Source organism: Zootoca vivipara, chromosome 11 (assembly GCF_963506605.1).
Source record: "Zootoca vivipara chromosome 11, rZooViv1.1, whole genome shotgun sequence".
NCBI classification, from domain to species: Eukaryota; Metazoa; Chordata; class Lepidosauria; order Squamata; family Lacertidae; genus Zootoca; species Zootoca vivipara.
In genome coordinates, this window is record NC_083286.1 from 21,406,890 (window position 1) to 21,434,548 (window position 27,659).

The 27,659-nt window shown below is 44.1% G+C and overlaps 2 protein-coding genes and 2 non-coding genes across 8 annotated transcripts in view; 1 reads left to right on the forward strand and 3 right to left on the reverse strand.

Moving 5' to 3' along the window:
* EPB41L4A (erythrocyte membrane protein band 4.1 like 4A) overlaps window positions 1-12,660 on the forward strand; it is a 103,657-nt gene extending 90,997 nt beyond the window's left edge. For 4 of the 5 annotated variants that reach the window (XM_060280157.1, XM_035100315.2, XM_060280160.1 and 1 more), the window contains 5 exons: window positions 4,734-4,781; window positions 4,884-4,952; window positions 8,967-9,077; window positions 10,312-10,393; window positions 12,136-12,660. In XM_060280157.1, coding sequence (XP_060136140.1) covers window positions 4,734-4,781; window positions 4,884-4,952; window positions 8,967-9,077; window positions 10,312-10,393; window positions 12,136-12,264 — 439 coding nt within the window. In that variant the 3' untranslated portion in view covers window positions 12,265-12,660. Of the gene's footprint in view, window positions 1-4,733; window positions 4,782-4,883; window positions 4,953-8,966; window positions 9,078-10,311; window positions 10,394-12,112 lie in introns of all 5 variants that reach the window. The other variant, XM_060280159.1, reaches the window with a different exon arrangement.
* LOC118077031 (general transcription factor II-I repeat domain-containing protein 2) lies at window positions 12,058-24,554 on the reverse strand. Its single transcript, XM_035100320.2, has 4 exons — window positions 24,445-24,554; window positions 20,096-20,149; window positions 16,921-18,609; window positions 12,058-13,937 (listed from the first exon to the last, which is right to left on the reverse strand). The coding sequence occupies exon 3, from the start codon at window positions 18,599-18,601 to the stop codon at window positions 17,756-17,758; it is 846 nt and encodes a 281-aa protein (XP_034956211.1). The 5' UTR covers window positions 18,602-18,609; window positions 20,096-20,149; window positions 24,445-24,554; the 3' UTR covers window positions 12,058-13,937; window positions 16,921-17,755.
* Window positions 19,507-19,640, reverse strand: LOC118077043 (small nucleolar RNA SNORA13). The gene has a single exon (XR_004691599.1). It is a non-coding gene; the product is annotated as a small nucleolar RNA SNORA13 (small nucleolar RNA).
* Window positions 23,256-23,390, reverse strand: LOC118077044 (small nucleolar RNA SNORA13). The gene has a single exon (XR_004691600.1). It is a non-coding gene; the product is annotated as a small nucleolar RNA SNORA13 (small nucleolar RNA).
* Window positions 24,555-27,659: the final 3,105 nt, after the last annotated feature.

Genomic DNA, 27,659 nt, shown 5'->3' on the forward strand with positions numbered 1-27,659 from the left:
TCGCGGCACACTAGTGTGCCGCGGAACAGCGGTTGAGAAACGCTGGTTTAACCCACAGTGCCACCTGTGTTTATATCCATGACTATAGTAGTTGTTTAAGAACTGCAGCACGTGACTTTACATAAATTTCCTACAAGATAGCCCTTTCTACTAATGAAATACTTCTGCGGGGGGAAATGTGAGAATCAGATCAATAACTGTGTTTAAAGTATGTATTTGCATCTTGAAGATGGCACAGAAATGCTGCCTTAACTCAATATACATGTATATGCAGGCATAATTTAAATGGCATTTGCAAATCATCTAATTTGTATTGAGAGAGAGCATAAGCCAAAGTGGGGGACATCCCTTCGTATTGCAAGACTAGAGTGCTTCAGATTTTCAGAATAATTAAGTATACCAAGTCTTGTACATTTTGAGGAAAAACCTGCTCTGCCTCAGAACTGCTGTTCCGCAGGAAGGTTTTTTGTTTTGGTTTTTAACTTTCCACTTAATTTTGTTGGATAAACTTGTTACTTAAATGAGACAGCACAGGCTCCCTCTTGTGGTCAATTTGAATATTATAAATGAGTTTATAATTTGACAGCCTGAAATCTTACAGTGGTACCTCGATTTACGAACGACTCGACAACCGAATTTTTTGACTTACGAATGGGGCAAATGGCCGCACGCTTACGAATTTCTCGACATCCGAACGGAAACCGTTTCCAACGCATTCCTATGGGAAATCGCGTTTCCAATGGCACTTTTCGACTTACATTTTTTTTGACCTACGAAGGTGCCTTCGGAATGGATTAAATTCGTAAGTCAATGAACCACTGTACTAGTTTTCCTGGCTTTTTCTTTGACTGAAAAAAAATAATTTAATGAAATAGGAAAAAGCATTACAAAGTGGTACAAAGTGGTACAATGAATGAAAAGACTATATAGGGAGTAAGGAAGCTGCTGTCCACGGCTTCTTGCAAAGGTATTTTCTGTCCTGAATCCCTTTTAATTGAAGATGCCAGGGACTGAATCTGGGGCTTTAGACATGGAGAGCATCTGCTCTGCTAATGAACAGCTTCACCAATGTAAGTCAGAAACCTCTGGTCTTCCAGATGTTGATGAACTATAGGTCTCATCATCCCTGCTACTTGGAGATGAAGTGTCAACATCAGCTGGAAGGCCAACGATTCCCCCACCCACGCTCTAAACCAGGGTATCCCAAACTTGGGTTGCTAAGCTATTTGGGGACTACAATTCCCATCATCCCTGACCACTGGCCCTGCTAGCTAGGGATGATGGGAGTTGTAGTCCCCAAAAAACCAGCTAGAGACCCAAGTTTGGGAAACCCTGCCTAAACTAATCCCATCCAGGTTTGTGGAGTTATGCCATAGAGTGATTGTGTGACACTGACCTAGATTAATGCCCACTGGCCTTCATCTGGAAAACCACACCCTCTGTGCTACACTTGTAGACTCTTAAGGGCTGGAGACCATAGCTGTCAACCTTCCCTTTTTTTGCTGGAAATTCCCTTATTCCAGTGCCGTTTCCCGCTGCTATCCTGGATTGTTAGATATACCATAGACTGTCCCCGGGACCGGTGAGGCTGCTGATCCCTTATTTTCAAATCCGAAAGTTGAAAGCTATGCTGGAGACCAGCAGCCTCTCGTAGCCTTAGTGATGGATGTGGGGGTAAGTGTGCCAAAGGCCCCCTCAAGCCCCACCCACAGCAGCCAACCAGCATTGCTTCATGCCTGTTTTGGTACAGCAGAATGACCCAAAATGAAAATATTTCCTGTAGTTTCTCTTGCCCTGCTACACGAAATACATTTGAAAGAGACACCTGCTATCACTCTGACAATGAAAGCTGTCTTTAGCGACATTTAAACACTTAAGTTTCAGATGCATTTTAAGAGAATCAGGGTTAACTTTATAAATGCTTGAATATACCTGGCCATCAGATTTTATTTGACTTAATAAGCAATATTACTGATCTAGTGTAGGGGTATCGGTTTGTGTTTGTGATGCGTGTGTTGTGTTTTGTCTGGGGATGGGGTGATGAAGGTGAAAAGAAATTTCTTTTTTATGACAACAGTGAACATAAAAAGCTCAATGTTCTAGTGCTGTGGGGATCATTTCTAAGAGTTCAAGCAAAACATCTGTGTTGCCAAAGGGCTTTTTAGAATTAAGAATAGCTGTAAAAAAAATCCATAGTTAAAAGCACAAAACGTTGCCTGGTTGCAAATCATAAATTCTTGTTGAATTGTTAATAAAGGTGAAAATGCAAGCAAAAAAAAAGGTAATACAGACACAATCAGCATATAGGAGCTGGTTAAAGTTTCTTTTTAAAAATAAGTAAAATGAGAATAAAAAACAAAAAACCACACGCATACCTCTCTCCCGGTTAAATTCCAGTGCACCACAGATTTCTTCTAGAACCGCAGGGCTGCACAACTTGCAGCTCCCCTTGCTGAATACAGACCACCAGCCATGTAGTTTAGTATTTTGCTCATGTCTTTATAGTCGTGGGCAGGCAGAAAACTGTGAAGTTCACTGAGCCACTGATGGTCTGCTGTACAAGCAATGTGCGCTTCGGAATTGTGGGTCACAAGTTGTGCACAGCTGCTTTGGGGTTTGAAGGAAGCTCCCTCGTATCAACTTCGATCCTAGTGGGATTCTCCAGCTGTTCCTGAAGCTAAAAGGGCATTGCAAGTGGAGCAGTCAACCAGCCCCAAAAGCACAATTATGAATATAGCGTACAAGTTTAGTGCCAGTTCAGGCCATCTAGGGTTTTAAGTTTATGCACAAGTGTCTTTGAGTGCCCGACTACTCCCTAAGCAAGCCTACTGTTCATTTGAGCTACTCTCTGTACACATTAAAGAAGAAAGGAGTGATGTATGCAAGCATGCTGATTGGTGCTGCTGTACTAACGATGTGGCTGGAATTAGATCCTTGTCCCAGTTCCTGTTGGTCTGCTAGTCATCTGCTGCTTGCTCCCTTTGGAACAGCTGTCTTGGTGGGGATGGAGAACCTGCCACCCTCCAGAAGTTGTTGGACTTGACTCAGCTCCCATCAACCCTAGCAAGCATGGCCACTAATCAAGAATGATGGGAGTTGCAGCCCAGCAACAGGTTCCCCATCCCTTGCTAAGAACAGACCATTAGGAACTGGAGAGCAGCTACATTCTGTTTTTCAGTGGAGGCTTAAGGGCAATATTTTATATTATGCAGGACATGCCAAGTAAAACCTTGCCTCTGTTCTGCTACATCCTTACCATGTGTCTTTGCGTATTATTGCCGCTGGCAACATGCTAACTTGCAGTTTGAAAGGGAAGGTGGGGCTTATAGCGTGTCCAAAAGCAGATTTCTCAATATGGTTTCACTGTAAAAGGAGCAGAACTAAACAGCCCATTTATTATGAAAGAGGCATGGGCTACATTGCAGAGCCACATATAGGCTTATTTAGTGGAGTGAACAATGGCTTATTCTAGCATGATCATCATCATCATTGCATTTAAGCCACTGAGTGCAGATGAATGTGATGAACCTTCTCAGAATAATTAAAAGTTCATTTCCCCCCAGTGTCTTTCTTACAACCTATGATGCCCTCCAGATTACAGCCCCTATCATCCCTGTCCCTTGGCCATGCTGGCTGTGGTTGGGGGAGTTTGAAATTGCCAACTACTAGTGGGCGCCATTTTGGCACCTCTGCTCTTATCCCTATGGCTGCTGTCAGTAGAAGGGCCCACCTGAATCAGTTTCATTTTTCATGAAGTACCAATATCACCTAATCTAGTGGATAGGATGGACTGTGAGCATGCCAAGCACCCTGAGCCTCAGGGCATTCCCTCGCCATGGTAGCTGGGACATGAACATTATCAAAGCCATTCGCTCCCCCTTCCCAGTGAATCATGGTTTGCTTATGCACATTCCCTGGAGCCTTGAGTATTATAGAATCAGAAGGGCTTGCCAGTCCCTCAGGATATGTGCGGAGTACACAGCTGCTGCTGCTGCTGCTGCTTTGCATGAATGGGACCAAAAGGAAGAATAAAGCAATTTAACATTCAGGGCTGGAAGGTACTATTAACCCTTCCCCCAGTGTTAAGTAATGCATCAGGCTTCTGCCTTAGGGAAGGCGAAGGCACTGGGAGGGGGAAATGAATGAGGAGGAGGAGAAGAAAGGTGAAAGACACAAACAGCATTAAAATAATCCATGGCATTGACAGCCTTGGGGTAAAGTGAGAAATTGGGTCATCAGTTTCTTGTGCTGGGTAGTCTTTGCATTATTAGGATACACACACACACACACACACACTCTCTCTCTCTCTCTCTCTCTCTCTCTTTAGTTGACTGTCAGCTGAGATTTCACCATTAACCCTGCTCTCAAAAAACACACACATTTGTTTTCCAGCTAATAAAACATGGGAGGGGGAAACAAAGCTGAAGTGGCTCCATTTTTATGAGCAGCTTAGTCAAACAGTTGCCTGGAAGAAGACAAACTGTGTTTCAGACTCAGAACTACTTAGTCAAAATAGGACATTTCCACATTCAGCTAGGTTTTACCCAGAGTAAACCCATTGAAATTAATAGAACAAGCTTAGTCTGAACACCACCCCATGTCATGAAAACATAAAGCTTATTTCTCTGCAGAAATGTTAGCTAGTTGCATCATTATTCTTAGTTCAGGGTTTTGTCTTTGCTCTAGGATTATGCATTTGATGAAATGGCATATTTTTGTTTGCATTTATGTAGGAGAAGTCCAGATGTGCAAGCAAAGGAAGAATTGTGGAAACACATTCAGTAAGTATGTCTGCAGGGGTGGGGAGCTTCCATGGAACAATGCAGGTCTATTTTTATGCATGTGGTTGTATAACTTCTTTTTTGTGTGCATTCCTTTTCTAGAAAGGAGCTTGTGGACCCATCTGGCATGTCTGAGGACCAATTAAGAGAGATTCCATATACTAAAGTAGAGTAAGTTGTGCGTTTTTTCTCTCCTAGAGAACAGGAGGGTTTCTATTCCTATATAGCTAAATAAATCTAACTCTGAGATTTGTATTGGAAACAATCATGCAAGATTGGAGAGAGCCACAAAGCTCTGTCTTAAATAATGAGGCACAATCCACTGTGAACATTGCTCAGACCTTAAAGAGAAGTGAATCGCTGAGCTCCATTTCATTTCAGCCAGGTGTACACGTGTTGTGTTGCCAATAAATTGTACTTTTAAGAACGCTCCTCCACTTGCAGCTTAGCTCTCTGCACAAATTCCACCCCCAAGCAAGCCTTGATGGCAGAAGTGAGCCTCACTTTGAATGATTTGAAATAATGAAATGAAATTTATTATGGTCCCAGACCAGATTCACATACCCTACCAAACGAACACAAAATACAACAGAATTAAGTCCGAATTAACAAACATAACAATACGAATATGACAGCCATTAGAAATGTGGTTTAGGTCTTAGTCTCTAAAATATCATCTAGAGTTTGCATCTGAGGCCTTAGTCTTTGTAATAGCACAGCTTGTTCCCCGAGTTTTATGGCAGCCACGCAAAATTTGGCCACCCTTAGCGTGATCTCTGGATCCTTACCCTCTATCAGGGATTTTAAGCATTGAGGTTCAGACCCACTTGGAATTTTCTGTATAACAGGGGTGATAAAGACCAAGTGTATATCCTCATAAAAATGACACCATAGCAAGACATGAGTGACAGTTTCCACCTCTGTCAGGCCACAGGGGCGGACTCACTCGGCATACGGTTTACCCACTTATCACTTTGAAAGAAAATCACCTTAGGGAGCAGACTGTAACAAGGTAAACAACAGACAGAGCAAAGGGGTTTCACACACCTTACCCATCACAGACCTTGTGCTGTTTACATCAAAGCCCACCACCCTCCCCAGTGTGTGCAGTTGGGAACGGACCTGGATTTACACAGAGAACTTACACCATCATGTCTAGTTTGGCTCTCAGTGGGATCCCCTATGCTCCTGTCAAGTTTGCTGAATAGCATACAGAATAATGCTGAAAATCTAGAACAGCTTTGGGGGGAAATTCAGCCCATGCTACCTTCACTTATAAACTCTCCCTTTAATATTTACTCTTCCTCTGATCCCCTAAAGTGACTGGTTGACCCGCTTGACCCTTCTTCCTCAACACACAGTCATCAGTTGCCAGAGCACATTTGCTCCTTTCAGATCAAACACCCATTTCATTCTCGTAATTAGCCCATTTGGGACTTCCATGTAGAGATGCGAGCAAGTGCTTCTGACAGGAGCGGGATCACGTTTTAAATCACAATGCAATTCTGTCACATCACTGAGAATGAAATATACAAACAGTGGTAAACTTCTGCAGGTGGGACATAGAACAGAAACTCTTCTTCAAAAACACCTGCACTCACATAATTTTCTTAGCCAAGTCATACATTATTATTTTTAATACCATGTCTTTCCTAATATGTCTGCCTTGCCTGTTTGCTGCCTTCTAAGCAGCCCAATTTTACCACCATCACCTTACATTTCAGACGACATTGAGGCTGAGAGAATAGTAACTTGCCTCTGGCCTTCAAGTGAGATTGTGTCTGTCGCAAAGGGAAAAAAATATATGCAAACACAATATTCATTAAGTAGCTGCCTTAAATCCGCTCTGATTCTAGGTGCATAGTAATCCATAATCCATTATGATGGCATTTTGAAAAATTTACATTTGTATGTAACCAAATTTATATACCACTTACTGGAACAAAAGACCTCTGTGCAGTTTACGATCATTTACAATAGTCAGTAAAAATACCAATTAAGAAATAAAAAAGCTACATAAATATTTATGAAACAGAAAATAAAAACAGTAACTTTAAAACACTTACTAAAAGCACATGTCAAAATTACATGCCTAGTTAGGCAAGCAAAGTATTTAGCATGCACCAAAAATAATACACGGAATTTCAACATGCAGGGTGATTGTCATACTAAAGGATCAACTTCTTGTCAGTGCAGGAGGAACATCATGTGGCAGTTACGAGTTAGTATGAGGACATATGGATTGAGGAGATTCTTCAGGGAAACAGGTCCAAACCGGTTGAAGGCTTATACATAAATCATATTGAATTTGGCCCAGTGAGAAATCGGAAGCCAGTCCCAATCTATGACGAGGTTTGTTAAATAAATACTGACAAACCGTGCTATTTTTCTAGAAAAAGAGGTGCCAGAACTCACCATGAACACCTCCCTTGTTCTCTTAGAATGGCAATGGCGCCCACCTGAGAGGTGCCGGAACTGAGTTCCAGCTGAAGAAAAGCCATACTGCTTAGGGTTCTGTCAGAAATCGTGTTGTAACACTGTGTACTAACTACTTTCCAGACCAAATACAAAGGATGCACACAGAGTGCATTGCAGTAATCCAATCCTGAAGTCATCAACTGTCTGAACCATAGTCAAACAACCCCAATTCACACCTACCTAAGCCTGTGTGTGTAGTACATAGCTGTCAATTTTTCCCTTTTCTCACGAGGAAGCCTATTCAGCATAAGGGAATTTCCCTTTAAAAAGTGAGAACTTGACAGCTATGGCGTGTACACACAGCCCAATATATTCGCATTACACTTATAATTAAGCAGCTTAACCTAAAGAAACTGCGTACACCACTTTGAGTTGCTTGGAGGAAAGGTGGAATACAAATGAAACAAATATCTTTCCTAAGAAGTCGGAGGGTAAGGATGGGTGTCGCGGTCACTCTGACCTGCACATCACCCCCGGACGTTTGACGGTCTATTGGTGATGTGCCAACGACAAACTAAATACTTTCAATCACTCACACACCTCAGACCAGGATATCGTAAAATAAAACAAGATGGTTTATTGAATGTTTTTATGCGTATTGGTTACTGTACAAAGCTTAAACGCTTTCAAATCACAGATGGTTCCTATACCGGCCTATTACCTCTAAATATGAATTACCGGCCTATTACCTCTAAATATAACTAATAATAATTATCACTAATCTCATAACACTGTATCCTGTCTGACTATCTCACTATTTAACAGCCTCCTCAATAATAACCAGCTCTTATCTTCACACCAACTCTAACCTGACTGACTTCAACCAATAGCTCCCTTCAACAACCCTATCTCCAACTCTCATCTCATCTAATTCTCATCTCCCCTCCTGCCTGCCTGCTTCTCCCTATATACACCCTGCTTCTGGCTGGAGAGCTCCCATTGGTCGTTTCCCTCCCTGGCAACTTAACCCCTTCTAGGCCCTCTAGAGGTGAAACGCCACAATGGGCTACTTGGATGGGCTACAGAGGGAAAGAAAAATTGAATATAGGGCAAGACATTTGCTGGCAACATTTGCTCACAAATGCTAATATTACTAATTGGTAGCATTTGTTATTCGGTGTGGATCTTTTAGTTGTGGTTTTTTTTTAATTCTCAGAGCTGAGGCTACTGTATGGAGTGAAAATTTTGTGTGATAATTTTATCAATTTCATATACATTCTTAATATAAATCAGGGTTTCCCAAACTTGGGTCTCCAGCTGTTTTGGACTGCAGCTCCCAACATTGCTGAACACTGGTGAGAACAGTTCCCATAACTTGAAACATTCCACTTGACAGTTGACACCACACAGCTTAGCTTAGTTGGTTAGAGCATGATGCTGAAAATGCCAAGGTTGCAGGTTCAATCCCCATATGGGACAGCTTTATATTCCTGCAAGGGGTGGACTAGATCACCGTTTCCCAAACATGGGTCTCCAGTTGTTTTTGGACATTTCCCATCATCCCTGACCAACGGGTCCTGCTAGAGCTAGGGTTGATGGGAGTTGTAGTCCAAAAACAGCTGGAGACCCATGTCTGGGAAACCCTGATGCAAATGAACTTGATCATGGAGGTTAAACAACTTTCCAGGGTTGTCAACTTTTGTATTATTTTTGATGAGAATCCCTTGTGATACTAATCTGCTCCTGTAAATGTTAATTCCTCTTTAGGACTCAAGGCGACCCTGTTCGCATCAGACATTCCCACTCTCCTCGAAGTTATCGCCAGTATCGACGGTCGCAGTGCTCTGATGGAGAGAGATCTGTTTTGTCAGAAGTTAAGTAGGTCAAGTATTTAATTTGCCAGTGGTTTAATGATAAATGCTATCTATCCCTATCCCCAACTCCAATTTAACGAAATTATTGTGCATCAACTTGTTAAAATATTTTGTGTTCCCTGGCTGACGCCTCAGGAAAAAGTTGAGTGGGAGAGATCAGTGGTTTGCACCTTGGCCTGTTACTTAACTTCTCGTTCTGCTTAGAATCTTCTACACCAGGCCTGTCCAACAGGTCGATCGCGATCTACTGGTTGATCGTGGGTTGCCCGACCGAGGTCAATCCAGGTTGATCTTGTGATCCTGAACGATTGACAAAAAAAGCTCAACAACTTTTGTAAATCCAATGGGTAGATCACTACCAATTTTTTAATAGTGGGATCGCAGTCTCTTAGGAGTTGGACATGCCTGTTCTACACCATTACCAACAGGATGTTGGACCTTCCTGCATATCCGGAAGCACAATATACTTGTATCAGAAGTGCTATCCTGTTAGAGCAGGGGTCAGCAACCTTTTTCAGCTGTGGGCCGGTCCACCGTCCCTCAGACCATGTGGTGGGCCAGGCTATATTTTTTTTGGGGGGGGGGGGATAAATGAACAAATTCCTATGCCCCACAAATCACCCATAGATGCATTTTAAATAAAAGCACACATTCTACTCAAGTAAAAACACCAGGCAGGTCCCAACAAATAACCTAGAGATGCATTTTAAATAAAAGGACATATTCCACTCATGTAAAAACACACTGATTCCCGGACCGTCTGTGGGCCGGATTGAGAAGGCGATTGGGCCGCATACGGCCCACAAGCCTTAGGTTGCCTACCCCTGCGTTAGAGGAAAGGGCAGGGCAGTATATGAAAGCACTTGGCCTCCTCCTCCTCCTCCTTTACCGTATTGCTTAAAGGAAGAGGTCACTGCCTCACTTGTATCATAATATGGGAAGCAACCCTTGGAACACAGGACCATAAATCAGCAGTTAAACCTTAATTCGAAGCACTTAAGAACATTTCAAAGTTAGAATAATTGAATTCTATCCTATCCTGGGGGTCTAACAAAGATCGTTGTTCTTGTTTGGGTTCCAGTTGGGCTATAGGAGAAACTATATATACCCTTGAGTTGTATTTATTACTGAGAGAAAAGCATTGATAGGATGCCTGTTCATGTGCAGATAACTTTTTAACCCCAAAACTTTTCTTAACCTGCAAGCGCCATACATCTTACCATTTGTTTTTCTTTCAGTTCAAAAACAGACCTTGTACCTCCATTACCTGTAACTCGTTCCTCAGATGCTCAGTGCCCCACCATTGCAGTATCTCACCAGGTTGGTAATTTGAGTATTTTAAGTTGCATTTGTATATTCTGGGGGAGTGGCACGACAAGGAGAGACTTATGCAGCTTCCAAATCTAATTCAGCTTAGGTCATGCGAACTAGGACCCAGGCCATAAAACTTGGACCTACATTCAGCTGCTGGCAGTAGTGTGTCCCATACAGTCCTGAATGGAGCTCAGAATAGGAGTAACATACACAAGTGAAAGTTACACTGGCTTCCCATAGTTGGAATTGTTGTCTGACTCTAGTTAGTGCTAAATACCACACCTGAAACCTGGGACCCAGGTGGCGCTGTGGTTAAACCACTGAGCCTAGGGCTTGCTGATCAGAAGGTCGGCGGTTCGAATCCCTGTGACGGGGTGAGCTCCCATTGCTCGGTCCCAGCTCTTGCCAACCTAGCAGTTCGAAAGCACGTCAAAATGCAAGTAGATAAATAGGAACCGCTACAGCGGGAAGGTAAACGGCGTTTCCATGTGCTGCTCTGGTTTGCCAGAAGCGGCTTTGTCATGCTGGCCACATGATCTGGAAGCTGTACGCCGGCTCCCTCGGCCAATAATGCGAGATGAGCGCGCAACCCGAGTCGGTCACGACTGGACCTAATGGTCAGGGGTCCCTTTACCTTTACCACACCTGAAAGGCGCTCAAGGGGTGGTGGTGGTTCATTGGGATGGCAGCACGGAGAGGAAAGGACTTAACCAGGCATAGGCAAACCCGGCCCTCCAGATATTTTTGGACTACAATTCCCATCATCTCTGACCACTGGTCCTGTTAGCTAGGGATGATGGGAGTTGTAGTTCCAAAACATCTGGAGGGCAGAGTTTGCCCTAACTTCTTACATTCCCTCATTCTTACAGTCATTCACCAACTCACCCATCCTGCCACCCGCCTCCATCCTAATTGATTCTGTTATAGGATGATATGCTGTTAACACTTACCAAACAGTATTTGGATGTTGCTGAAATCAAATGCCAAGCAATTCCAATGCCACCTCGCCCCATTTAAATTTAATGAATTTAGGATCCTTCCGCAGATGCACTCTCAATCCCATGCATTACAATGTTAATTTCAATTTAGTCATTAGGTCATTTGTTGAAGTTTGAAAGCTTTCTGCATTGCTTTCAGTAAATCAGTGTTTATATTGGGAGTATAGTCATACCTCGGGCTCCCAAACATTGGTCGTTTTAATCGTTGGGGAATTGAACGTTTCGGCTCCCGAACGATCAAAACCCGGAAATGGGTGTTTCGGTTTTCAAATATTCTTTCGGAAGCTGAACATCCGACAGGGCTTCTGATTGGCTGCAGGAACTTCCTGTAGCCAGTCAGAAGCCGCGCTTTGGAAGTTGAACATTTCAGAAGTCAAACAGACTTCTGGAACGGATTCTGTTCAACTTCCGAGATAAGGCTGTAGTACTGTATTTTTCTGTGTATAAGGCAGCCCCTATTTTTTTAAACCCAAAATTAAGAAAGCAGGCCAGAGCCAGAGTCCAGGCTGCCCATGTCAGAGCCTGAACCCAAGCCCAGGCCTCCCGCACCAGAGTCAGAGCCACAACCAGAGCCCCTGTGCATTCACCATCTATGTATAAGATGTCCCCCAATTTTTGACTAATTTTTAAAAGCCAAAAGCATTGTCTTCAGTAATTCTTTTTGCAGGACTGTAACCAGAACACAGAATGTGACTTAATTCTCATTGGTTGTGCATTACATTTTTAGTAATGCATTTTCTTTCTCTTCAGAGGCGAAATGGATCTAAGGACAGCCTAACAGAAGAAAAGGCACAGGCACCCATCAACAACCTGGATGGAAAGCACAGTGCAAAGACAATAAAAATTGTACAAGCTTCACGGCTTAAGACAGAGACCTGATTCTTCTAGTAAAGGACTGTGAGAGGGTGCTGTTCCTTGGCATTTTCAAATGGTACAGAAGTCCAACTACACTTAAAACTGCACAGATGGGATTTTTGACCTGAATTAAAGCAAAGATTTAAACTATGAAATATTTCTTGAGGACGAGGACAATTGCTCTGAAGGATAACACCAGTAAGATCAGAGGATTGAACAAAACAGCTGTTGGCTTACTGGAAGATCTATGAAAGTAAAGGCTTTAGATAATAATTACTCCTGTTCCAAAAACTAGTTATAGCCGATTGTTAACCATGGACAACGCGCTGGGTGACTTGATTCAAAAAATGGAAGTATCAGCAAAGATACAAAAGCAATGTACTTGCCAAATGTGCAATAGTAAATGTTTTCTGAATTTAAGAGCAAGGGCTGTAATTCATATGCCTATACTTGCCTAGCAATGTTGATTATTTTATCAGAACTGAACTTTATACAGTGAATTCTACATCCTGCTTAGTTACACAAAAGCGAGACTCGTCTGGTATGCAGCCTTCCAATTTTTAATGTCCTAAAATTAGGTCCTTAAGATTCATGCTATTGTTGCCGATGTTTTTAGGATCTTTTATTGGGATTCTAGAGCAGGCTTCCCTAACCTGGTACCCTCCCAACAACTACAAATCTCACAATGAGAACGGAGTTGGGGAAGTTCATAGAGCTATGAATGAGGCATCAAATTAAGAGTTTAGAACAGAGAAGTGTTCAGCTGTAAAAGGTGTAGCTATAGCATTTTGAAATGAGTTGCCACCACCTTTGACTTAAGGTGCTATGATGTAATGAAATATCCTTAAACAACCAATGCTTAGGAGCAAGGAGGGGCCCTCCAGATGTTGCTTCCTAGTGTACAGGGCCTAGAAACAGATTAAAAGAATGGCAAGGAGAGAGGCATTACAATAGCACCAACTCTGGATATCAAAAGAGTACAGGTTTCATTTCTCCATCCTTCCACTCCAAGGAAACACGCAAACTGGATGATTAAACATTCCTGCTTGCTCATTGTTGCTGTCCACTTGATTTTACAATTGTGAGATACTCCCATTTTTAATTTCCTGCAAACGGCAGAACATCTTAATTGCAGGGGAGAATTTTGGATTGCCCACAAACACTGGTTTGATTTTGCTTTTCTCCTAGTAACTTTTATGGCAGCAGCTTTCTTGTGTGTATCACACTGTTTATGGGTGAGAAAGACGCATCTAGCAACCATGGTGTTTTGAAATTGATTTATTTTTAAAGTGAACATACACAGATGCTGTGTACAGATGTTTCTCTATACCTATACATGAAATTACCTCTGACACAGAAGTTGAGCAGAATAAGCCACATCATGTTAAACTACTGATACTTCAGTGGCAGGTGTTAATTTTCAATCCCAATCTGCATCAATGTTTTAACTTTAAAACCCCTGTGTGCAAAGCTTACTGGAACAATAGATTGGAAACTATATACCATCAACAAGAGTCTGTTCGTGGTCTGGTGGTGAGCGGTTGCAATGAAGCAAGGCATGTTCACAAGTTTACCCTATTTACTTTCAAGGTGCAAATATCACAATCCAATAGGTAACATTTACACATTACTTTCCCTCTCCTTCTTGATATAGGCTTCTGCTAGCATGTTGCAGCTGATACTGTAGATACATATTCCTGCAAAAGAAAACAATCCGCTATTAATTATCCAGCAACCAAACAGAAAATGTGCCACAAGAAATGAATTTAGGTTACCCTAATTTTTGAAGTAGTTATTAACTGGTGGCAATCTCATTTTTTAAGTTTTGTTTATTAGTTTGACCTGTATTTATATACAATGTGCTGTGCTGATTCAGTTATGTGAAAAGGGTGGTAAAAGTCATTTTTAGAGCATTTAAGTGGACATCTTGCATTTGGTCCGCTAACCGTGACCGTATTTTTGTGAAGGTTGCCCCAGCCAAATTTATTTTGGTATTTTTTTCTAATGTAGAAACTCAAACCTTTATCACTGTGAACTATTAATTATCTAACATAGCTTCACCACCTGACACTTGTTTCACCAAAAGCATGGGAAGAGCAGAGCATTTATCAATCCACTTCTCAAATTGCCTGCCATGCTGCAGTGGATCCAGGAGCATCCCTAGCAACCAGGTCCATAGCTGTAAATCAGGGATGTCAAACTCAAATTCATCAGGGGCCGCATCAGCAGTTTGGTCACCCTCAAAGGGCCGGTTGTGTCTGTAGGACTATGTGTCCACTCTTATCATAAATTATTGTCACTGCATTCAATTATTACTGTTTTTTGTAATAATGTAAGCTCATTCCCGCCCCCACGTGGATCACATTCCTGCGTTGTGGCGCGTGTGTGGGAGGGGATGTAAACGAGGGAAATTTGAACAAAAGGTGGGGATTGACGGCTTCCGGGGGGTGGGGCTCAACTAAACCTTCGGCAGGAAGGAGAAAGCCACTGCTGGGATTAAAAACCTGCAGATGGAAAGAGGGCTTCCCTCTCCCGCCCTGCGCACACCCAAACCCCGCTAGGCAGGATGCCACACGCTGCAACCCACCCCATGCTTTGGAGAGGGGCAGGAACATGCAGTGCAGCGCCAACTCCCTGCTTTGCTTTTGCATCCTCCCTCCTCAGCGCCAGAGTCCCTTCCCCTCACGCTGAGGGAGGGCAGCGGATTTCCCGAGGAGGAAGGCGGCGGCAGCCCCAGCGGACGTGCATCTTCGCCTCAGAGCTGCTGTTCCCCCCACCCGCGCTGTTGTCGTCTTCGCCGCCGCCTCTCCCTACCGGGACTGCAGGCAGAGGAGGCTTGAAAACCTCCCCCCCCCAAAAAAATTTCCCCTCCCACCTACTCAAACCGCGAGGCGACTCCATCTGGAGCCCTACATCACAAGGGGCTGAGAGGAGGCAGCGGCAGAGCGGGAAGAGCAGGAACCCGTGCCGTCGTCGTCGCCTCCCTCCCGGCCGCCCCCCGGGGAGCAGCTCCGCTGGAACTGAGAAGCCAAAGGGCGGCTCGGGGGTGGGGGGCAGAGCAAAAGCCAGGCACCCTCCCGAGTGTCTGTGAGGAGAAAATGGGGGAAGAGGGAAGAGAAACCCGGCTCCATCAAGAGAGCGGCTGTTGCGCTTCGCCTACTTCCCCCTCAGGCTCACTCCGCGTCCCTTTCGCCCGCTTGCTCGCCCACCTCCCGGATGCAGCCGAGGAGAGGAAGGGAAGCGGCGGGCGGAGGCTCCCCAGTGCCGCCTCACTCGCTCTCGGAGACAACAGCAAAGCCCGCCCAAAAAAATCCAGCGCTGCTCCGTCCCGGCACCAACTTTGCCGGCGGCGCCTGTAGGGCTTTCCTACCTCCTCGGCGGGCTTCCTCCTCCTCCTCCTGCATCTCACTTCCCCGTCTGGCCGCTGTGCCACCGCCTCCCTCAGCCTCATTCGAAATTGAAATTCCCTGGCCAAGGCCATCAGCGCGGCTCGTCAGCGCCCCGGGCTCTGCCTGCAGCCCCGCCCCCGGTTTTGACCCTCGGCCAATCGCAGGCTGCAGAACTACTGTTAGTGGTTAGTGTCGGCGTCGGCTACGCAGGCCACATGACGAGGTCTGGCGAGCCGGATTAGGCCCCCGGGCCTTGTGTTTGACACCCGTGCTGTAAATGATCTCTTACTTAATGGGTGGGGTATAATTATAAATTATTACTACTCATTGGCCTGGGTAGACCACTTTCTCCCATCAAGCAGAAGTGTAGAAGTACCTATGGCTTTTGCCCCTGTGCAGTTAAAATAGCTACACCCCACGTGGATGATCAGTAATGGTGAGACAGTTGCCATGGGGCCAAAATAATCTGTTCTCATGGCACTTCCCATGTCCTGGATGTGTATCCTGCTCCTCAAGCCTTGCTTCCCAGATGGGAAAAATAAGGAGAGTGTACGAACAGCGAAGGACAAGACCCTGGCAAAACGAACAGAATGAAGTGGGTGTATACATAAAGGTACACGTGCGTATTTTGCTGACATAATGGACAAGCCACTGTGCCTTAACCCCTGCCTACCTACCCTATTTCCAAGAAGTTATTTCACTTGTTGGAATACAACCCAGCAAAGCCACCACCTTTACCTGCCTGAAAGCAAATGAAGCCTACCTCAAGTAAAGTGCCTGTACCTGGCTCCCAGTCCTCAATTTGTGTTTCTCTTCATATCCTGCCCAATCATATTTTCTTCCTCTTTCCTCTGGGCATGTTAAATCAGAAGAAAATCCCACTGAATTCAGTGGGCCATAGTCCTTAACTATGTGCTCAACCTTTTCTCTTTTTGCTCACACTGCCAATTTCTTTTTCTGCTGGATTCTGTGCATTTCCAGGTCTGTAGGTGTCCATTGGGGCTTATTCTCAAAACTCTTTAAGAATTCAGCCTTCTTGCACCCTCATCTTCCTCACTCATTTTCACCTCCACATCATCAAATGCTGATAAAGGGCTTGGGGTAAACCATCACCCACTTCCTAGGCTACTAATAATTGCTAATCTGTAAGTCACCAATGGGTGTACTGTACTTTTTGTAATTACATCTCTATATTCAGCCCACAGCAAGAGCTACAGGTGTGGAAAGGTTACCAGGTCTTGTAATAGTATTTCCAGGTTTAATTAATTATTCCCGATTAAAAAAACCTCACCTGGTCAGTGCTGAAACACACTATTCTAAGCTAGACTAGTGTGATGCTGGGCACTCCACGTCAGCTGCAAGCTTGTTATAATTGGGGATGTATGAAGACAATGCAGCTCTCAAACAGTCATGCAGCTGCTCTTTAGTCAACTGTGCTGTGTTTTCTGATTCAATACATTTCTTTGCCAGGAAGAGTAATTGCTTAGGTAAGTTGATCCAAAGTAAGATTTTATCTTTGCAGCAGCCTTCCTCAACAAGGGAAACTTTTGAGGATCAACCAGATTCCAAAAATTGCAATGTCTTGAATTAGATTTTAAAACCACATCACTTTGAAGGTCCACAATCTCTCGCTCTATTTCTTCTACACCAGCCTGACACAGTTCCTCAATGACTGCTGCTATATCTGGGACATCAACAGACTGGAATGGGGTTTCCAAAAATGCCACAAGTGGTTCAATAACAGCTAGTTGTTGAAATCGAGCCTGGAAGTGATCCTCAAGTGTTTCAAGTTGGTCAACAAATGGTTTGCTGTTGAAATCACCATCACCAACAACTTGCTTCATTGAAGGGAAACAGAGTAATGATTTCCTATGGAAGTGTGACTTCCACAACTTAAGTTTACCCTTGAAGGAATTGATTGAAGAGATCATGCCAGAAATATGGCTTTTTTCTCTACAAAACTCAGTGTTCAAACTGTTTAATTTTTGCATCAAATCAGAAAGGAAAGCCAAATCAATCAACCAAAGCCTGTCATCAAGTTGCTCAATGTACCGATCTTCAGACTTTAAGAACTCCTTTATTTCTTCAATCAGGTTTAAAAATCTGACCAACACCTTTCCACTCAGCTACCCATCTTCAGTGTACAAGAGGTCGCCGTTATATTCAGCATCCAAATCCTCAAAGAGTACCTTTAAAAGTTTGTGCTGCAAGCAGTCAGACTGAATGGCGTTTATTATTTCTGTAGTAATATCCATGATATGTTTAACCTGGAGTATTTCAGCACACAATGCTTCCTGGTGAATAATGCAGTGATATGAAACAAACTTTGGGAGAGATGCATCTTTCTTGTAGTGGGCAATGAACCTATTGATACAGTCCACCATTGCAAGTGTTCCATTAGTGGTGATGGATGACAATTTGTGAAGAGGCAAGTTTATTTCCTTGGCATATTTTCTGAAAGTCTGAAATAAATCTTCACCTCCTGTTCCTTTTAGAGGTAGTATTTTGAGAAGCTCTTCTTTTACAGAAAGATCACCAAATACCATCCTTACAATGACTATTAACTGGGAAGTGTCTATCATGTATGTGGAGTCATCAAGCTGAAGTGAAAACCAAAGACATTTGTGCAAATCAGTCTGTAGTTGATGCTCCAAGTCACTTGAAATGGCCTCAATTCTTCTGGAAAGTGTTTCTCCAGACAGATCCAACATTTTTATTGCTGCAATTATATCATTTTTATTAGACAACCCTTCAAAAAGGTACTCCCCAACAACCAATATCATCTTCTTCATCGTCCCATCTTCAAAAGATTTTCTTTTCTTAGCCATCACATTTGCAACTTTAAAAGATGCAATTATAGCATTCCTGGATTGCACTGCAGGCGATAGTTGTGCTGCTGTGAAACAAGGACTTGCTTCCCACTTTGTATCAGAAATAGAAATCCTGCTTCTTTTAGTGGGTAGCTCACTCATTTTGGCAACTGCAGATAGAAGGGGGAAAAAAGCTTCATTTCAACTTCTAGTCACAAGTTTTGCCAAACACAAATTTTTGCAAAAATCACATTGTGCTTGCCTAGCTTTGGGAGGGGGACCCAGGTGGCGCTGTGGTTAAATCACTGAGCCTAGGGCCTGCTGATCAGAAGGTCGGCGGTTCGAATCCCTGTGACGGGGTGAGCTCCCGTTCCTCGGTCCCAGCTTCTGCCAACCTAGCAGTTCGAAAGCACGTCAAAATGCAAGTAGATAAATAGGAACCGCTACAGCGGGAAGGTAAACGGTGTTTCCATGTGCTGCTCTGGTTTGCCAGAAGCAGCTTTGTCATGCTGGCCACATGACCTGGAAGCTATACGCCGGCTCCCTCGGCCAATAATGCGAGATGAGCGCGCAACCCCAGAGTCGGTCACGACTGGACCTAATGGTCAGGGGCCCCTTTACCTTTACCTTTAGCTTTGGGAGGGAGGGGAAGGGCCCAAAGACCCTACCAGAACCTCATGCATCCTTCCCAAAGCCCAGCACCTCATCAAATTTTGGGGTTGCTCAGTGCACGGCCTGTGGGTTCCAGATCCAAGTAGGCTACTCTTGCAACGCACTTGGTATGAAAAGTTAGACTGCCCTGGCCTAGAATATCGTGTGAGGACTTGTACTATAGCATGGGAAGGGGATAACTTACAAGTTAGAAGTGTCACTATACTGTCTTCACTGATACCTATTTGGCATTTTCCAAGCTCATGCTAATTTTATGAATTAATTTGAGATGGGGGGGAATTAAGGGGGTTTCTTTCAACCATAAGGGAAGGGTGTACACCAAATTTCATCAACATCAGAGACAGAGGGTAACATGACCTCATTGTAATGACTTGGAATGACCCACACACAAAATGGTGTGTTTTAACTGAAATACAGAGAAGGTACATAACCATAACCAACTCCCACTAGTATGACAGCCAAAGTTAATATATGCCTTTTCTGACACCACATTCACTAGTGAAAGTAATGAATGGGCAACACAAAGGCAAAATTACATGCTGCAAAATGTGGATCGATATCAAAGTGTTGTGGACTAAATGTGTGGCTAGGTCACGGTGAACATAGCCAATGACCACACTGAGGAGGAAAATCAAAGCGTTTACTCAGCCATGGCAGAAGGCACAGAAAAGGTAAACACTTAAAGAATCTGTGCAACTCTGAAGTGCACAGCAAATACGATGTATAGCAAACATAAGTATTATGTGAAAAACATGTTAACATGATTACTATTGGGGTCATTCCACACCAAATCACCTATTTTAATACTCGTGCTCTCACAACTCAGATTAATATTAAAAAAATTAATTTGAGGTTATCTCATAGGTATCTACAAATAATTTTTTGTAGGCACCAGGTGATTTGGCGTGGAATGACCCTAAAGAGGGCCTCTCTGACCACTAAAGAAGTGAACTGTATGAAGATAGAATAACACAATGTACTCACACCTATATTCTGAAGTGAAGTGTTTCGTCAAAACTCTGTGCGTTTTGCCTATACCTGAAAAATAAAAAAGAAACAATAATACAGTACAATGAACCAGCCATTTTTGTAGGACTACAAATCATTTCGCTTTAAAAATAGCCCACATAGTGCCTCAGTTAGAGAAACTACATAATGCAATCTTGTAAGAGGGAACCTGCATGGTACACATTTAGCACATAAGGTCACATTAATCCCAGGAAGTTTCACTTGCAAAAGTGGTTATGGAGTTCACTCTTAGCAAATGCCCCTTTTCAGGGTCTGTCCCAAACAGTGGAATGTACTTCTGAGCAAACTAGCAAATTACACTGTCACCAACCCATGTGGTTGCAAGGAAGAGTGAAAATGCTAGAAGTCTTTCCCACAGATTCCTTCAATCAGAGAAAGCTTTGTCTGTACTGGTATACAGTGTGGCCAAATAAACATATGGAATATACCAGGGATAACAACCCAGTAATTTTGAAGTTTGAAGAGAGGCTGATTTAACTAAGCACTGGCATGAGATTAGTCTTTAGAGCAAACTACACACTATGCTACTGCGTTGTGGGGGTCCCTCCCTTAGCCACTGCTCAGGTGTTTGCACCAATTTACTTAAAAAAAAACATTCAGGCAATTGTTAATTGTGTCATGTCGTTTGGTCCTATGCTCTTTGTTACCCACCAGGGTGATGACTTTTTTACAACCTCATTTCCCTGTATCATAATTAGATAAGCTTACATTGAAAGAGATTTGATTAAAAAAAACCTCACGCACAAAATGATTTTAAAAATTTTGTTCATCAGTTTTTTGACCATTTTTTGAAGTCACTGTAAGCAGATATAAAATTGAACCCAAGCTTTAGAGCAGGGGTCCCCCTCTTTTATCTGGCCCGTGATGACCCCCACCGCCACCACCCACTCTTACCGGCACAGCGGCGCACTTCCAGGTCGAAAAAAAAAATGCTGAAAATCGTTTCTGCGCATGCATATGGGCCTCTTCTGACCCGGAAGTGCACCGGAAATAACGTTTGCATGCTTGTGCAAACGTCATTTCCGGTGCACTTCCAGGTCGGGGGAGGCCCATGCGCACCAACAATTTTCAGCGCTTTTTTCTGACCTGGAAGTGCGCTGCAGTGCCTGCAAGCGTGTGCGCACGTGCCCCCACCCTCCGCGCGATCAGCACAATGGGCACCGGCCCGAAGCCGGGTAGGTTTGGGGACCCCTGCTTTAGAGTCACATATATACATTATATAGGACCATCAAACACACAAGGAAGTCAATTATTCACGATAATGTCATTGGACAAGATGAATCTCGGTGGGAGGTTGTCCTTGTTGCGGCAGGAGTCGTGCAAGTCTTGCATAACTGATCACACGCTCACAGCACTGGTTGCTTCAAGCAATGTTGATTGGAGATTTATCTGTTTTCCAGTTGGTTTTCAAGCATTTGAGACCTCTTGGGTAGTCATTCAGGACTGCAGATAGTTCATCAAAACGCAAGAAGGGCTAGAGTGGCACGAGAGTTCCAGCGTGCATTGCTGATGTTTGGGATCTGTTGAAACTTCACGAAGGGGATCTCATTCCTGTTGGGTTATGCTTCCTTGTGCTCGTTGATGCTTCATTCTCATCCTCCCAAGGACTGTCTTTGCTGTTGTTGCATGAGTCCGTGTAACTTTCGGAACAATCAGGTGGCGCTGAGCTGGTAAGTGTTGACTCTGGTGACACAGTGGCTTCCATTGCCTTCTTTCGCTTGGATGGGTGGATGGTCTTTGCACCAACACATTTGTTAGTGGAATAACCAACCTTACCCTTGCTCTCAATTTGCAGTTTGTAGAGGTTCTCATCCTCTTTGCACATCCATTCGCCTTTCACCTTTGTCACGTCAAACAGTTCATTCAAGGAATCAAAGTTTTGTTTCTTTCTGCATCGCTCATAGTCCTTCAGAAGGTTTGCTAGTTTTGCACAAATGGCTTGATCAGATACATGCGGGAAGTTCAATGTTTTGCTCCATAGGGCTTTAAGCTCCACAGCAATTAGACCAATCCTCTCTCTCCGTTCTTTGGCCGTGGATTGAAGAAATTTGAAGCGTCCAATGACGTGGTTTTTCAGGGGCATGTGACTCTGTTCACTCAACGGTACTTCATAAATTGCCACGTTGCCTCTTCTTGATGGCGCTTGAAACTGGACTAAATTCTTTGTCCAGATTTCCTTGTTCTTCTCAGTGTTAGAAAAGCTCTTCTTGAACGACATGTTGTCTTCTACTCGGCAACTGAAATAGAAAAGGCCTTAACGTAAATACTAGCTGACCCGGCTGCGGCTGATTTTGTGAAATAGAAGTTCCCCTGTTTAACTTCTGTCTGCCCCTTCTCTGTCCCCACCCCCGTTTTCATTTATCATCTTCTTCGCCCCCCTTTTCAATTACCGGTTTGCGTGTCCCGGCTGCACACAGGTCGTGGAGGGGCCACCGGAAAGTTGTTGCTTCTTGCGGTGGGAGAGGCGAGCTCGCAAATGGCCGACGGAGCTCTGCCAGGGGGAAACTTTTTTTAGCTGCAGGAATAGTATAGAAGCCGCTAGAGGGCAATGTTTTGCTACCTCTCCTGTAGGTTCTTTTCCCAGCATGCCCGGCAGGGTCTGCTGGCTGAGTTTTGAGGTCCCAAAAAGGGTCTTTTTACCTTGCGCAGGTGTGATATTTGTATACCCTATGTTGCTAAGAACACTCCCCATTGTGGAATGTGGCGATGTGTCCAAATTTGATACGAATCGGTCAAGCTGTTATGGAGCAAGGTTTTCGCCAACAAACATCCAGCTTGAACATTTTTTAATAAATAGAATTGTTAATACAATTTTATGAAATGGTAAAACGGCATACAAAAAATTTAAAAACTGTGTGTGACCTTTTTAAATATTTCAATGGAATACACCTCATTTTAGTCATTAATAGGCAAAAGCTCATCCATTTGTGCTACAGGAAATAATTTTTGAGAAAAGTCATCACCCTATTACTCACATTGTGAAAATAGGACTGCAGTCAAGCTGAAGTGTTAAGTCTTTATTCAGAGAAGAGCTTTAAATTTTTCAAAAAACTTAAAATGAAGAGAAAGAAACTACACATAAGACTTTCAAGGAGCCATGGGCAGACAAACCTAGAGATGTCCCACATACAACAAGCCTGCTAGGAACAATTCCTAGCATAGGGAAAAGTTGCAAGGGGGGGATTTGTTCTATGCCTTCTCTGACACCACGTTCATTAGCAACCAAAACGAACGGGCAACACTGAAGGCAAGATGACACAAAGGAACCAAAACCAACCAAGCAAGCAAAGATCTGCACCTGCATGCCTATACATTAAAGAGCTGTATACATTTCCCGCACTTCAGCATACTGTATTTTAATAAGCCTGGCTGTTTGTAAGAATACTGAAATGAAAAAAAAAATCCTCCACTTTTCTTTCGTCTATGGCTTCTTTCTCACAAAATCTCATTTACCCCTAACCCTTTTCTCTCTAGAAAGAAACAGGAGAAGAGCTGCTGAGAAACAGGAGAAGAGCTGCTGTGCACTGTGTGCGTGTTTGCGCTCACAGCGAACTTGCCACACGTGCGAAATATCCCCGCTTCCTATCGAAAAGTGATGAGCCCCCCCCCCTCGTGCTAGCCTGTCCCGTCAAGCCCAACCAACACCGCCTCCTGGGGCTCGACAGGGCGCGAATCCGAGGCGGCCATGCTATGCCGCCATTACTTGCCTCAGTGCCCCCGCGGCCCCACTAACACCACGCGCTAAGCAGCAGCAGCAGCAGCAGCAGCAAAAAGACCCCGCAGCCTCCGCGCGCCCATTCGCGCGAGAGGACGAGCTCCCTCAGGGGCCGGTATGGCCTCCTACATGCCCGCCTTGCTCAGTCCCCCGGCGGCAAGGGAAGAGAAAAAAAAGAGCGCGTAGGGCCTTTACTTTTAACCGCTGGGCTTATTTTTTTGGGGGGGATGTTCATACCTCGGGCCCCCGCGGAAGCTTAAAGCGGCACGCGCGGAGCTTTCGCCAACCCCCGGCCTGAAGCAGCTCCCGCCGGCAGAGGCTGCGGCCTTCGAAGGAAGCGCTTTCTTCCTTAGGGCGCTGCGGTTCGTTTAAAAGGGCTGCTGGGAACTGCACCTCCGCGAGGGGATAAACCGCAGAGCCCGGGATACTTTCGAGGGAGAGACGAAACGGCAGAGTCTGTGGGACTCCGGCTCACTTCAATCCCCTCAGCGAAACCTCCATGCCTGCGTCTCCCCTCACCCGCTTTCTGTTTCCCGCCTTCCTTGCCAACACATATGAGCCCCCTCTCCCCCCCACCAGCTTTACTCACTTGGTTGGCTCCAGCCCCCGCAGCTCTTCCCGCGCTTTTCGAACACCCCGCTTGGTATTACTCTGCCCCTGCCCTCAGCGGCTCTCGCAACAGCCACCTCCTTAGCGCGCCGAGAGCGGTAAAAGGGACGCCCTTCCCCTTCCGGTCGCTACTTATAGCCTCAGCTTCGGGGCAAACCATTGCTGCTAGAGAGGGGGGTGCGGGGGAGGAGAGAGAGAAGACCAGGGCAGACCGCGCCATTCATTGATTTCTGCAGGAAACCACCGTAGCCCAGACAGGTTTCAATCGTCTGGCATATACCAAACGTGCTCTCAGGTCACTCGCTAGTCGCTCCCCCTCTTGTCGAAACATGAGGAGGACGTGGAATGTACCAACTGTGTTTTCTTCCCCCCCTCCTCCTTCTTACCGCTGTTCTCATTCAAACGGCTGCTGGACCCTAGAGATAATAGTGCAGAGTAAAGCGCAACTTGTTCCGCGCTCGCTTCTTATCTTTTGATTTGGGATCTGCATTTTGCAGCAGGAGAGGGGCAAAAATGCACGTGGAGATGCCGCGGGGCGGGTTAGATGCTGGGGCCTTCCGCCTGCGGCCTGCAGCAGCTGCTACTCTACCGCTGCGCAACATCTTGTTTGGCGCAGCAGTTAATGATCACATTCTGTCATTTTCTCTTTTATTTGGTGATTAAACCAGATTGCCGGTGTGGGCCACAGAGGATGAAAGGCTTCAGTTTCTGCTGATGTGCATGCTTTATATTATTTTAATATGCTACGTAACGTTGGGTCAGGACAGGAAATAACGCCAAATTGTTTCTCTAGCGCAGTTGCCTTTCTTTGCCATCGATCATCCTAAATCAAGAAAACAAAATAGTTTAGGTATAGACAAGACAGACAAGTGGTTATATGATATTATAGAACTACTAGTTGCACTGGATCTTGTGCAATCTGCGGTCCTTGAGAATAAGCCCTGTTACACATAAACAGGCTCAGTTTGGCTTTAGGTCTTTAACTTTGCTCCTTTCAGGATGTGTGTGAAAAAGGCCTCTGTGCATGCTGAGAGGTACTCTGCTTTTTAATACTTTTTAATATTATGTGGAGAGCATTTTGCTCAGTGCCCTTCTCTTTCCCCAGCTGAATGCAGAGCTTGCCAACAAAACTCCATAAAGGGGATCCACTGACTGAATTCCTATATTCAGTTGCCCAGTAAATGTTCTAAGCTACTTTTTGGGTTGAGTAATTCACAACAGACCACTTCATTTATTAATGAAATGCTTGTTTTATATTTAGGAAATACAGCCAGACAGATGTCGCTCTTAAGAAAGAAAATAGAGAAAGCACGTTGGTATCTGTGGATGTGAAAAATAAGGCTGTTTGGCTGACTTCGGTTAAACAGAGATCACGTACAAGATACTCCCTTTAAAGTGTCATTAAAATATGAAGCTATGAAACTTTGTCTAAAAATTAAGCTTCAGGTTTTTAATTTTTACTTCTTGGAGAACCACAAACCAAAAAGCAAATTCCCCAGCCAATACTTTTTTTCCCTTCCCCAAACGTATTTTATTCCCACTTAATCATAAATAATAATAAATCAACAAAAGGCTATCTCCCTTTTGCATTTAGAAATAGCGCTGCTCTTTGCACAATTAGCTCTCCTTTGTTCTCAGTAGACCAGTTGTTTGCAGAAGCAAGCCTCAAGATAATGTAACCAGGCCATCCATTAATACCTTATCATCTCAGGATACTGTGTAACAAGTTGAACTCTAATAAAATCAGAGCACAGGATATGTTTAAATCTCATACATCTCTGAGAAAGTTGATGTCTGACTTACAGAAAGCAGACATCATGCCCTGGAACGTATATTTGTTCTCTCCCTGCAACTTTTGTTCTGCCTTAACTTTTAACATCTAACCTAAATGTGTGTGTGTGTGTGTGTGTGTGTGTGTGTGTGTGTGTGTATGTGTGTGTAGGGAACTTAAAATGCTTGCTCCCAAATGAGAACAGACACACCTGACACGGCTTCAGTTGGCCTTAGTAAAAGTATTAGTACATTATTAATGTTATTTTAACATGTAAATGATGTTCATTCTGGCTTATGTAGGTTTATGATGTTTACCACAGAATTCTGTGGGGTGTACTCCAAAGTAAGTGTACATAAGATTATAGCCTTAGAATTGCAATCTGAAATTCAGCCCTATAGGGATCATTTTTTAAATAATAAAGGACTCTATAGAGATCAGGCACCAAGAGTAATCTTTCTGTTCTCTGTACTCCCAATTTGTTGAGAAACCACCAGGTGTCTCCAAAAGTCTAAAAATCCTTTGGTTCAAGCAAAGAAAAACATTGTCAAGTATTTTTGTTTAATACTGTAATCATTTTTGTTGAAAGTTTTCAACATAAAATACAAAAAAAGCACAACTAATCTAAGAGATAAAGATGGGGAAGAAGCAAAGAGAGAGAGAGAGAAGAAAAAAGAGAGAAAGGAAAAAAGAAAGGGGGGGGGGGAAAGAGGATAATAACAAAGGTAAAGGGACCCCTGACCATTCGGCCCAGTCGCAGAGAACTCTGTGGTTGCGACACTCATCTTGCTTTACTGGCCAAGGGAGCCAGCGTACAGCTTCCAGGTCATGTGGCCAGCATGACTAAGCCGCTTCTGGTGAACCAGAGCAGCGCACAGACACTGACTGACTGATGAGGCAGCTGAATGGACCCTGGGCTTGGGCTATGCTTTAATGGCTCAAACTACAGTGGTACCTCTAGTTACGGACTCGATCCGCTCCAAGGTGCCAAAAAGTCTGTAACTAGAGCACCGCTTCTGTGCACGCACACGGCGCGATAGAGCGCTTCTGCGCATGTGCAAAGTGCCCAGAATGCTTCTGCGCACACGGCAAAACCCGGAAGTATACACTTTTGGGTTTGCCACGTTCGCAAGCCGAAAAGATGAAACATGAACCTAACGCAACATGAGGTATGACTGTACCTGAAATTTTCAAAATGTTTTTAATTGTTTTGATTGTTTTAATTGAGTGTCTAATGGGGTGCTTTCTAATGGAGATATGCTTATATGTTAATTTGTATTTTTGTTGTTAGTTTAGTTATTTATGTTAGTTAAATTCTACAAGTTATTTTAAGGGGAGAGGGACAGGGCTACCCAGGGAGGGGGCCCCAGCCGAGAGAATGGCTGGGGCAGGTTCCACAGCGGAGGATGCATTGGGTTACCCAA

Coding starts and splice junctions, on each gene's coding strand:
- LOC118077031 (XM_035100320.2), bottom strand. CDS start 18,601: ATGAGTGAGCTACCCACTAAAAGAAGCAGGATTTCTATTTCTGATACA.